Source organism: Lampetra planeri, unplaced genomic scaffold (genome assembly GCF_965212315.1).
Source record: "Lampetra planeri unplaced genomic scaffold, kcLamPlan1.2.h2 scaffold_990, whole genome shotgun sequence".
NCBI lineage: Eukaryota > Metazoa > Chordata > Hyperoartia > Petromyzontiformes > Petromyzontidae > Lampetra > Lampetra planeri.
The window spans coordinates 2707-14924 of record NW_027615812.1 but is presented as its reverse complement, the minus strand read 5'-3'; the positions used below and the strand labels follow the sequence as shown (position 1 = coordinate 14924).

At 42.1% G+C, this 12218-nt stretch overlaps 1 protein-coding gene across 1 annotated transcript; it reads left to right on the top strand.

Moving 5' to 3' along the window:
• The first annotated feature begins 626 nt into the window (after positions 1-626).
• On the top strand, positions 627-4549 carry LOC144742333 (BTB/POZ domain-containing protein KCTD9-like). The gene is given in 13 exon segments (XM_078624803.1): positions 627-674; positions 952-1073; positions 1177-1220; positions 1301-1391; positions 1475-1533; positions 1612-1740; positions 1826-1893; positions 1982-2077; positions 2649-2798; positions 3102-3207; positions 3280-3413; positions 4432-4518; positions 4520-4549. Coding segments are annotated over 13 exon segments (1164 nt in total).
• The last annotated feature ends 7669 nt before the right edge of the window (positions 4550-12218 follow it).

The following is a 12218-nucleotide window of genomic DNA, read 5'->3' as shown; positions in this document are numbered from 1 at the left end:
TCATGATGTCAGTTTGACAAATCGCCTTCAGATTGAAGTCACAACAAAGTTCGTAATGCTAATGACTGGGCGACAACTTAATGCGATGCTTCTCCAACATACCGTCTTCAAAACACGCTCACGTGATTTATGTTCTGTTTTAATGAACTCAAACAAACCTGAATAAGTACCTCAGACGTTCAGGGCTGTATAAAACACACACGGGTTCTCTGAAGCTAAAGGACCAGAGCCAAAGACGACGTATACGTAAAGCAGACGTACTGACGCATGCATGTCCGGACCAATCACAGAGTTGCCTTTTGATGGCCCCTTCAAGGACTCTCTGCTCTGATATGTTTACATCTGTTGTATGCTACTGAGAAAATAGCAATGCATAAGGAGTTTCCTGTGAATTAATTACACAGGATATATTTTGTATTTATTTCTAAAAATCACCGCGTTTTTCTGGCATGTACAATGACAATTACAAACGAGATGCTTTGTCCGATTGTTCGTAAAGGCATCCTTTGTCTCGTGTTATTGAGTGACGCTCTAAGCTAGCCAGTTTGACTCATTAGCGTTAGCTGGCAAATATTACATCAGTGTGAAAATTACAACGAAATACATTTTACCAAAGACTGTCAATAATGAGAAGAGTCACGTTATTCGTTAACGGGACATCTAAAAATGGCAAGGTGGGTAGTTGATAAGTATTCTGTTGAGCGACGAAGCGACGTTGAAATAACTGGCCTTTGACTTCACATAACGTGTTTTAATTATTGCTAACAAGACCTTGATTTTAACCAAAGACAGTCATAATTATGCATACTAAAAATGTTCACCTTGATGCTTGGCTGTAAAATGTGACTCATAAATACTGCATCATACCATTTTGTTCCACATTAACTGTCACAGGTAAAGCTTTTCTTTAAAAAAACAAACCCAATTTAATCAACTTGATATTTTTCCTAGGTAGTAGCCGTGTATGGAGCCTTGTCCGACTTACTAACCGTGTCAAGCAATAAGCTGGGAATTAAAGCTTCCTGTTTGTACAATGCAAAGGGAGGTCTCATTGATGACATTGCTTTAATAAGGTACATTTACACAAATGCATCAAAACAAACTGCTGAGTTAAAGTATAGTTAGTTAATGAAGCTGCCATTTCACTGTGTCCAACCTGTGTTCCTATCTGATCAGAGACGATGATGTCCTGTATGTTTCAGAAGGAGATCCATTCATAGGTGAGTTCTGACATGTCAGGTCCCATTCCCCCATTCATATATTACATAGCAATGACGGATTTTCCTGTTATCCTGCTCAGACCCTCAGAATGACGTCAAAGTCAATCAGCACGGTGCTCACACTGACTGGTTGACCCTCAACATAGGTGGTCGTCTGTTCACCACCACCAGGTATGTGTGGTTCTTAGTTTCTCTGTGTAGTGAGTAAAGTTCTATTCATTGGTCTTCTGCTCTCAATCCGTTCTCATGTGCAGGAGCACCTTGGTCAGCAAAGAGCCAGACAGCATGCTTGCTCATATGTTTCGAGAGAAGGGTACGTTCCAGTGACATAGCAGAAAAAGCTCTTTTTGATATATCTCAAGCCATCAGTCAACCCCTGTGCTTGCCACAGATGTATGGGGGAACAAGCAGGATGAGCACGGGGCCTACCTTATCGACCGCAGCCCGGAATACTTCGAGCCTATTCTCAACTACTTGAGACATGGTCAGCTGATTATTAATGAAGGCATAAATATACGAGGTATGTTTAGTAGTTTTTTGTTTTGCTCGCAACATGAGGTGAATTACTGCAAAATCCAACTGGAAGAATTGAAACTTTCTTCCAGGTGTCCTCGAAGAGGCGCGCTTCTTTGGAATTGAGCAACTTGCTGAGCAGCTGGAAGCAGCTATAAAGGTAACAGCAGTGTAGATGATTCATATTGGGGAGTAGAATGTTTCTCTTCAGTGTACACTGACGCTCTTTACACCCGCTTTCCTACTAGAACTCACAGCCACCAGAGGACCACTCTCCTATTTCCCGTAAAGAGTTTGTCCGTTTCCTCCTGGCGACTCCCACCAAGTCTGAGCTCCGCTGCCAGGTACGGCAAGTAACACAGTCATAGCATCTTACTTTAGAAACGTTCACCTTTCAACTCAGGTGCTGTCACCATTCTTCCTGTTAACACTGAAACTTAATACAGTACATTGCTTTTAGTTCAGTCTATGTTCCTTTGTTTTTAGATAAGTTAGTTCAGTTACAATGTAACTTGAAAGAAATGTTTCCTAGAGAATTTTTTTTAATAGTTTTAATCCTGATTTTAATATGTGGGACCCCGCGATTTTTTTTTAAGAAAATATAAGCTATGTTAGAAAGAAAATCAATGTCATAATAATAATTATATCTATAACAATAATTACAATGATTAGTAATAATAATAATAACAACAATAATAATGACAATAATAGTAATTATACTTATTATTATTATTATGAACAATTATGCTAACATGTTGTTTATACATGAGAACCACAATGAAAAATACAGTAAATAGGAAACGTTAGAGTTAACATGTAAAACGATGTGTGACTTCAGATCCATTTGAGGTGAAGTGTGTGATTGCGAGTAAGGTTGAATGTCATATATGACCGTGGGCTGGGTGCTGTCTTTAGGGTCTTAATTTCAGCGGGGCCGACCTTTCCCGCCTTGACCTGCGCTACATCAATTTTAAACTGGCCAATCTGAGCCGCTGCAATCTGACGCACGCCAACCTGTGCTGCTCTAACCTGGAGCGTGCGGATCTGTCGGGAGCCAACCTGGATGTGAGTCTGAAATCTATCATTCATGAAGTATTCTTGAAAGAAAGCGTTCAGAATGAGGTGCATTGTAGCAAGTGAACCTTTCCTACCTCCGTGTTACCTCTTTTGAGCTTTGGTGTTATTTTTAATTGTTGACCTTCCTGCTGGAAAAACAATTGTCTTTTCTGTATTCGGTTGCTTCACGTCCGCTGGTTCCTCAGTTTTATGAGGGAGTCCGATCAGGCCTTTAACACGTTTGCCACACATATTTACAACACCGACATAAAAGAAAATGTTGTGTTTACATGTCGGTTTGGTCTCTTGAAGGGTGCAAACCTACAAGGTGTGAAGATGCTGTGTTCCAACGCTGAGGGGGCTTCTCTCAAAGGATGTAACTTTGAGGATCCGTCTGGCCTGAAGGCCAACCTGGAAGGTGTTTTATCACCCACCTCCATCACAGTCCTCTCACACTCTCAGTACTGTTTTAAGCAAATGTTGTTCTCAGGTGCCAACCTGAAAGGAGTCGACATGGAGGGAAGTCAGATGACCGGCATCAACCTGCGTGTGGCCACTCTGAAGAATGCCAAGCTGAAGAACTGTAACCTGCGGGGAGCCACTCTAGCTGGGACGGATCTGGAGGTAATTGAACAGGAAGGGATGATCTGCAATTATCTGCAACCCAAACACATCTCCGGGAAGTGCACTTCAGATGTGTGTACATGTCCATGTACAACTGGCTGACGCTGCAAGTCAGTTTAACATTTGAACAGCAAATTAACCTGCAAAAACGATGCAGTTTAACTTATTCAAGGATGTTTTTTTTTATTTCATTTGTTAATTATTTCTAAGCATAATAATTTGTGAGTAATGTTTTCCCCAGAATTTAAAATCTCTCACAGGGAAGAACTTCACTTCATTTAAACTGTCCAGTCATCTTCAGATAAGATCATTAGGGTTTATTGTCCCACAGCTGGGAAATGTATGGCATTACAGCAGCAAAAGAGGGACAAATGAGAAACAATGTAATATTTACAGGTTGTAAGTTAACATGTAATAGACAATAAAAACAATACGGACAAGATCATATCTAAGGATGTCGACATGATAGTGGTCAATGACAGGTGATGACCCGTCTGGTGATATGGATGCAGTATGGCACACTTAGGTGACATATTACTGACCTTTTATGATTGCACATGAATGAACATGTAGCACAGAAATGAAATATGCAGTATGAAACAGTAATAACGGTTGTATTAGATACTTTTATTGATATCATAAGAGAAATTAACATATTGCATAATTATATAATAATAGTGTTCTTATTATTATATACATTTTTCTGTATTAATATTAATATACAGAAAATTCCATGTGTAATACACACACACACACACGCACACACACACAGCCTCCTTATCAGATTGACTTCTGATATATCTGGTCCTGATGCAGCATCTCTGTACAACATCACCCCACAAGGAGGCGTCAGTGGCTGTGGCATGAAAACAACCTCTTATCAGGAGCATTCATGTGCTGCTCATTCAGTCTCCTTGTTTGCTGAAATAACAAACAGTCCACAGAGGTCACGACAGGAATAAAACAAACGACCCCCCCCCCCCCCCCGTTCACACGTGTCTGTGCTGCCGTCCCACAGAACTGCGACCTGTCTGGCTGCGATCTCCAAGAAGCCAACCTGAGAGGCTCCAACGTCAAAGGAGCCATCTTTGAAGAGATGCTCACCCCCGCTGCACATGTCACAGAGCGTCAGATAACTACACACACACGCTGCTGGCTCCAGTTCTTCCAGTAGAAATCCCCCACTGGCAGTCTGTACCTGTTCCAAGCACAGGTAGCTGTATGCACATCCCTGGCATTCCACCCATGTTATGTAAGCTTTAAATATCTTGCACTAGAATTTATCCAGGGTTGTTTGGACAGTAAATGTGTGTCACATCTTCAGCTGCATATATCACCAAAACAAAATAATGTTTCCAATGTATGTTCGGATGCAACTATACTTCATCTTTTGTTTTGCATAATTTATATCAAATATGACTTGATATTATTGGGAGGAAAAAAAGCTTCACGGAATGCTGCTGTTGCAGAAACGGAGGGTGTCGGGTTCCAGTAGACCCGTCGCTGTCCACTCGCTCTCTAACGTTTGCTCTCTTTAACGATCCACCATATTGTAAAGGAAGCGATATAAAGCCAAAGCCATCTAACAGCACCGTCTCAAAGTGCTGAGAAACTATGCGACTCGGCTAGATTTCAAACCTGCTGCGGTATGCAATCCATGACTTTCAGCTGCGTGGTTTCCTCATTTCGATATTGTGTTCTTTCCCTTCCTTCCCGTTCTGTGAATCTACCTCTTATCGTCGATTCTGGTTTGTTAGAGTGATCCGCACGCATGCGTTCAACTGTGACACTACTTATTGTAACGTTTATGTGCAGTAATGTGTTTCAAATCCCATCAGGGGAACATCTTTGAAGCTTTATCGGACGTGCTCACGTGTTGGAAAACACACGTTGAGACACACACACACACACACACACACACACATATATATATCACGTTCAACTTGATTTGCACAGAAATGTATGTTGTAACATGTTGTAACTTCTCACAAAATATCTTCTTTTCTGATGTAAAAGAAATCCAGCGCTTCCAAAACTCCAAAGGAGCAACACTGTCCCCCGTTTTTCTTCCTGCACTGTGTCTGCATGTGTTAAGACTCTGTGCTCGTCTGAGGACCTTTGTTTAGCTGTAGCTCAAAGCTGCTCTGATGCAATACGATTCAACCTGAGGTACCCAGCCTGTGAGAATCAAAAGATGAAGGCAATCATGTTGTGTGTTTTAGCGTGAGCGTGAAAATCGATGCGAGTGCTCGTGGTTATTTATTTTTGTGTGTCTCTGAATGCCATATGAGGCAAAGATAGTTCTGTGTCTGACAGGGAGGGGTTCACTTCTTCCTGTGAAGTGTTGATTGCACTTGACCGTGGAAGTCAATTTCCATGGATGACTGTTAAATAAATAAACTGCTAAGTCTCTATCGTCCCGTCTTTTTCTTTGTCAGTCACGAAGTAGCTCACAGATATATGTTGATATAAATGTTATTTGCTGTAATTTATCAATTTATTTCCTTTATATTTTAATTGTTATTTTAGAAAATCATGTTTCCAAGTTAATGCATATTTTACATGAAATTAGAAGAGATATTTCATGGTCATAGAATGTCCAGTGACACCTGAAGCAGAAGTGTGTTTTTATTTTTTTATTTTTTTAAAAGAAGTGTGTGCTTTTAACAGCTCTGCAGGTCACCAGTAAATGTTAATCCCTCTCTACGACCCCCCGCCCCCACCACCGTTTTAGGCCTTGGACAGGAAACAAGCAGCATATAAATGTTGGAAAAATACTCGAGAAGCAGTCAGAGGAGCTGCTGCCTCAGAGGTACAACTCCATTCATGTGACAATAAAGAGAAGAGATAATGTGTGTGTAACATGAAGCCTTGTTTCCTCAGAAGAGCCATGAAATCCTTCGTACTGTGGCTGCTGCTTGTGGGTTTGTCAGTGCACCAGAGCCGCGGCCAGCACTGGTCCTACGGGCTGAACCCAGGAGGGAAGAGACAGCTGGACAACCTGTCAGACACCCTCAACAACGTGAGCATCTGTCGGCTGCATGACTTCATTCACGTTACCATATGAATCTGTCGGTGTTTCTTCCTCCAAAGGCAGCGGAGGGATTCTCACACCTGCACAAACATGCTCTGACTTGTGCAGATGTGTCACCTTTCACCAAAATGTACAGAGTGAAAGTAAGATTGCTTCTTTTTTCACTTTTTATGTGGATTTCTGTTGATGCATTTATCAGCAATGTCAGTGTGGCAGTAACTAGTAACATGTAGGTGTTGGGTCCTTTAATTACTAAAACAGTAATTAGCTACATTAAAGTTACGTAAATATTCATTATAATTTTCAGTTCCAGATTTTAGATTTCAGATTTTAAAGATGTTGGAAGTTCAAACAATGACACATGAAACAGTTGAGGCCGTTGAGAAAATGGATCAAATGTCATTACTTTGTTAAAGTCATTGAAAGAGTTACACTATTGTTACATTTTAAAAAGGGAACTATTTGTAACCATCCCCTAAGTAACTTTCCTGACACTATATTGCTACTAAATATTACCTCACCCTTAATAACCCTTGTTTCTTCCTGTAGGCCAGCGTGACTGATGGACGCCGAATCTATAAGAAATAACGTTTTGATTTCTTTTCTGACTGTTAATTCTCCATTAAATGAACCTGCTGACATATCTATTGTGTGAAGTAGTTTGTGATTTAAATGACAACTGATGGGGTCATTCACTGCAAAATACACTGAATGCACTTGTGTCATTACCGTTCATATGAATATTAAAAGCACCGACTATAACTATGTGAATGTTCATAATAAGAATACATTTTGCTTAACGGTGCCATTCAAAAAACCCAAAGCAAGTAAATGTACTGTACTATGTATCTGTATTTGGCTGTTCTCAAATCTTTCCATTTTCCATATTCTTGGACCATTTTACTGTGAACATGTGAGAAAAAAAACGACTTGGTGTAAACCGACTTGTTTGTGTACCAATTTCATTCCCACATAGGTCGGATAATGCAGTTGCGCGATAGTACAGAGGCGCATGCAGCCGGACAGAAGATCTACCTTCAGTGTTGGGAAATAATCTAATAAGTTCTTTTCTCTTCACATTCATTCACCAGAACACGTTTCCCGTCTTGGTTCTTTGTCCACAATATGACACAGAGAATCTGGTCAATTTTCATAATAAAGCGCTGAATGCAGACTGCCAGCAATTAAAATGCTAAAATGCAATTATGCACAACAGTCAGTGCACGTATCTCCTTTGCTGTCTGAACACAAAAGCACGTAAACTAAAGGAACAAGTCCTAGTGAATGCTGACAGACAGAATATGGAATGTAGTGTTGGAGATTTAATGCACGGACACTTTAGCGGGGGGCACAACCCGCACACTGTAAGTCAATAGCAACCATGATGGTAGCAGCAACTCTTACTGTTTCCATTTGTAAATAAACACACTATTACAGCATTCAGCACTCTTTTTATTTTATAGTTTGATATTGCCACTGTATTTTGTCATGTGTTTTGGGCACCCAAAGAGCTAGCAGCGGCCCTCATCGGCAGTGTTACCCGAGGGAACCCCAGCTGTTTCGGTGAATGGACGACATGTTTTAAAAGTGTTTCAACTGAACTCTCAGCAGCCTCTTAAGATGCTCAGGTTTTTCTCTCAGTCCATTCATGGACCTCCAATGTGGCCAGAGGTCAAGTCTCTGCTCTACCAGCAGGATCTCAGATAAACTCAGACAAAGACACCTGACCTGACCCTGGACACTGGAGCTGTCTGTCAGGCACGAGGGCAGGAAGCTGAGAATCAGAGAGGACAAGGAGGAGTTTGACCTGCCTGAAGGGCTGACCTCTGAAGCCGTCACCCGCTGCCCTGCTCCAGACAGGAAGCTCCACATCCAGGCAGCATCCTCTTCTGTTACAACAATTCCTTATATCAGTCTTGTCCAATAGCCAGCGCTATTGGAACCGAAGTCATCTCAAAAGCTGGAGATGTTAACGTCATTGCTGCCGTTATCTATCCTAGATCAGATAACTGTGACGTAGCAAACGTAGGAACAAAGGAAGTTCATCTTCCATCAAAGGACGTTCAACTTCCTTTGATGCTTGTGGATGCTATAGGTGTGTGTGTGTGTGTGTGTGTGTGTTGTGTGTGAAGAAATATAGTGTAGTAGATGAAGGAGATATGACGTAGTAGGGGAGCGGTATCAGCTGGTTTGAACCAGGTCACATGATTCACCCAGGCCATCAAAGCTATTACTGCCTGATACGTCATACGCTGATGCATCAAAGCACGCTTTGAAGCAGTCATTCAAGGGAAATGTTGTTCTATTACATAAGTGCTGAGTGAATGCGATCAGGCTGTGAGGGAAACTCGAGGTGTCAGGAGCAGCAGGAGAGATTTAGCATCAGGTAGGATACAAAACCTGAAAATATCTTTCTGTGTGGAACTGCCCGTGGGTGTGAATGTGAGTGTGAATGGTCTGTCCTGCACTGGCCCTGTGATGAGCTGGTGATTACTGACGTTTCTTTCTCTTCTCCTCCAATAACATGGATGCTCTCTGTACGCTGCCATCTTCTTCCCTCATGCTCACATTTGTTCTCCCTAAATATGAAAATCTGTGTGGCGCCACCGAGTCAACCCACTCGCCACATTTCTACCTCTACTGCCTCAAACCAAAGCAGACAGTATCTTGCTGGGTTAAAGCGTAGACAACTGGACTTCTGGTTTCTGGATATATAAGGGAGGCCACAGGGGCATTTTCCCAAATATAAGCTAATACGTAGATATTACTTCATCCCCTCTACTCTTGAGATGGGATCATTACCTGACAATCTTTGTTGGAAATGTGAAACAAAGGCAGGGGGGGGGCTTTCCCACACGTGTTATGGGAATATAGTTGGATACAACTGTTGTGGGTTAAAAAATAATCGAACACCTGGGGAAGTCTCTGGAGATAGAGATTTAAAATGCATATTAAAAGAAAAATAAAAACACTTTCTTTGGTTTAAACTGTTTTACCACCCAGCCCTGGTCCGTGCTGTAATGTATCTTTTTTTGTAAGACATGCAAGACAGTGAAGAAGGCTGGGTTGGGACTTGGAGGCCCCACAAACCTAGAGGACCCATAGCTGCTCTCTTTGACAGCCCAGGGCCCAAGTATGGGCTCCCTTCACTCACAGGTACATTCAGCAAACGAGCCTTTGGGTCGTCTTCATCTTCTCACTGTTTCGACATCCCCCGTCTGTGTTTCCGTTACAAAGGTGGTCACCAGGACCCAACGAAATACAGATCACCAATGTTTAGCTTTGGGAGACGCCAAGACAGATCCAGGTGTAACTCTGTGCCTGGACCGAGTTACCTCATCCCCGCCAACGTCACCAGAACGGGCCGCGATGGCACTCCGGCCTTCTCACTCCGTCGTCAGTTGAAGGACCAACATCATTCCACGGACCTGGACCAGGTCAGCAAAACCTCTGTCACATTTACACTCACGTCAAAAACATGAAAATGTCCGCTTTAGCAGTGTGCCTATATCGATGATGTTGAATAACCCAGGACAGCATTCTAGATGTGAGGCTTGTGTTGATGACGTATTTTGTGACATTTGAAATCTCAGCTCCACTGGATGTGTCAATCATGTTGAAGTTTGTGGCTGCAATGAATGCAGCTGACCACTAGATGTCACTGGTCCGTCTCTGAGGCTTTTTTCAGTACAATCAGGACGAAGCCTCAAATGCTACCCAAGGCTTCACGCGCCCATGTCTAAACTTTAAATGTGCATGTTGTGTGTGTGTCAGACCATTATTCCCCAGAGCTGTGTGGAAAGTGTGCTTTCCAAACAGCTCCTGCTTATTCTCTCGCTGGGAGGGGCAAAGAATCTATCAGAACAGAAACACCAGGTACTTTTTTTATTTTACAATTACATCATCTTTCTTTGAGCTCTGGTTTCATGCAACAAACATTCACCTACACTGCAGGTCCAGCAGCCTACTGTCTGCCGTCTGTGCTGGGGCCAAAAACAGTGGACAAACCCGCATCACCTGCCTTCTCACTTTGTCACAGAACCGGGAGCTTCAATGAAGACCATCAGGAGGTAAACTGATATGTATAGCACCTTTCATATACACATGCAGCTCAAAGTGCTTTACAATGATGAATAAAAGACATCAAAACAGTCCTAAAAAGGTACAGGTGCTAGGTGCTAGTTAAAACAACGTGTAAAAAGGTATGATTTAAGGTTAGTGTAAAAAACATTTAAAGAGCTGGTTTCCCTCATGTCTGCAGGAAGTGTGTTCTACAGCTTTGGACCATAACAAACAAACGCCGCATCTCCAACTTTTTTTGTGGCGTCTTTGCTGCATGGAAACAATACATACTCTTGTTTTTTTCCTCCAGTCTCCAGGCCCTGCAACCTACAACGTGGTGGACCCTTGTATTTATGGCAACAAAACACCCCAGTACAGCATGCCAGGCCGGCACGCTAGACCTGATCATGAAACCAGATATACACCAGGACCAGGATCACACAGCCTCGGGCAGGTACAAACAGCCTACAATCTGTCTGGCTACATCATCATGTTTGCTCTTATGGTTCACCGGCCTTTCTCTCCATCTTAGGTGACTATCACGAGAAAAAAAGCTCCAAGCTTCACCTTTGGATTGCGGCACTCTCAGTACATCTTCACTTTCGATGAAACTCATTAATGGCTTATTTTTCCTGGAAACCTTCACACAGCACCATACATTTTCTGCCACCACTTGTTTTATCTGGGATGACGGGGGCTGGAGCCAGTCCCCTGGAGGGGACGCTTTAACATTACATAGCTCTTGGTGAAATCAATAATTCCCAAATCCTGATCAAGAACTATTGATTCATACTTTGTATTTTACTAGAAATCAGTCCACCTCAGCCCCTCAAACCCGATCACACGCGACTTATTATGTGACAAACCCAGCTCCTCCTGTGTATTTCATGGTAGGTGCATACCGCCACCTAGTGTGACGGTGTGTGTGTAGGACTGGAACCAGTCATCGTCATCGTCATCATCATCATCATCCTCATGCATCATTATCCTCATGCTTCATCATCATCATCATCATGATGCATCAGATTTATCAAGCACTTTTCTGGACAATCAAAGACACTTCACATTGGATCCACTATTTATTCACTCCACAGTCCTACACTGATGTCGGTGAGCTACAGCTGAAGCTACAGCCACGCTGGGGCAAACAGACAATAGACAGATAGACAGTGTCTATGTCACTAACTAAAACGAGAAAGGAATAGAAAAAGAGACGTCCGTATTCTTCTATAAACCCTTTGTGTCCTGCTGCCTGCTGTTTTGGTCTAATAATTTCTTCCTTATATTTTCAAGTGTTTTATGTGCTCAACATTTTCAACAACATCTTTTAAATTTATTTTACCGAATAAGAAAATAATTGTATATGTCATCTCCTTTGTTCTGATAGTTTTCTGTTTTCTGCAGTATTTTCTTCAAGTTGCATAATTTTGAGGAATATTTGCAAAAGCGGTGGGGGCGTAAGAATAAAACATATTTCTGAGGCAGCAAACAAATGTAATATTTCATTGGTTGCAAAAGCATGTCTGTCAAAGAGGTTCAGGATGCATAGATTTACCTTTTTGAGCATGCTGAGAGCGTTCCTGTTTGCACCACTACTCAACCTCAGCACTGGCTGAGGACATGAAAACATAAATTCCAGGAGTCTAGCAGTGTCACGTCATTGTTAGCCTTCTTAAATATGTTCCAGCTCCTCATTTTGGTTCTGTCTC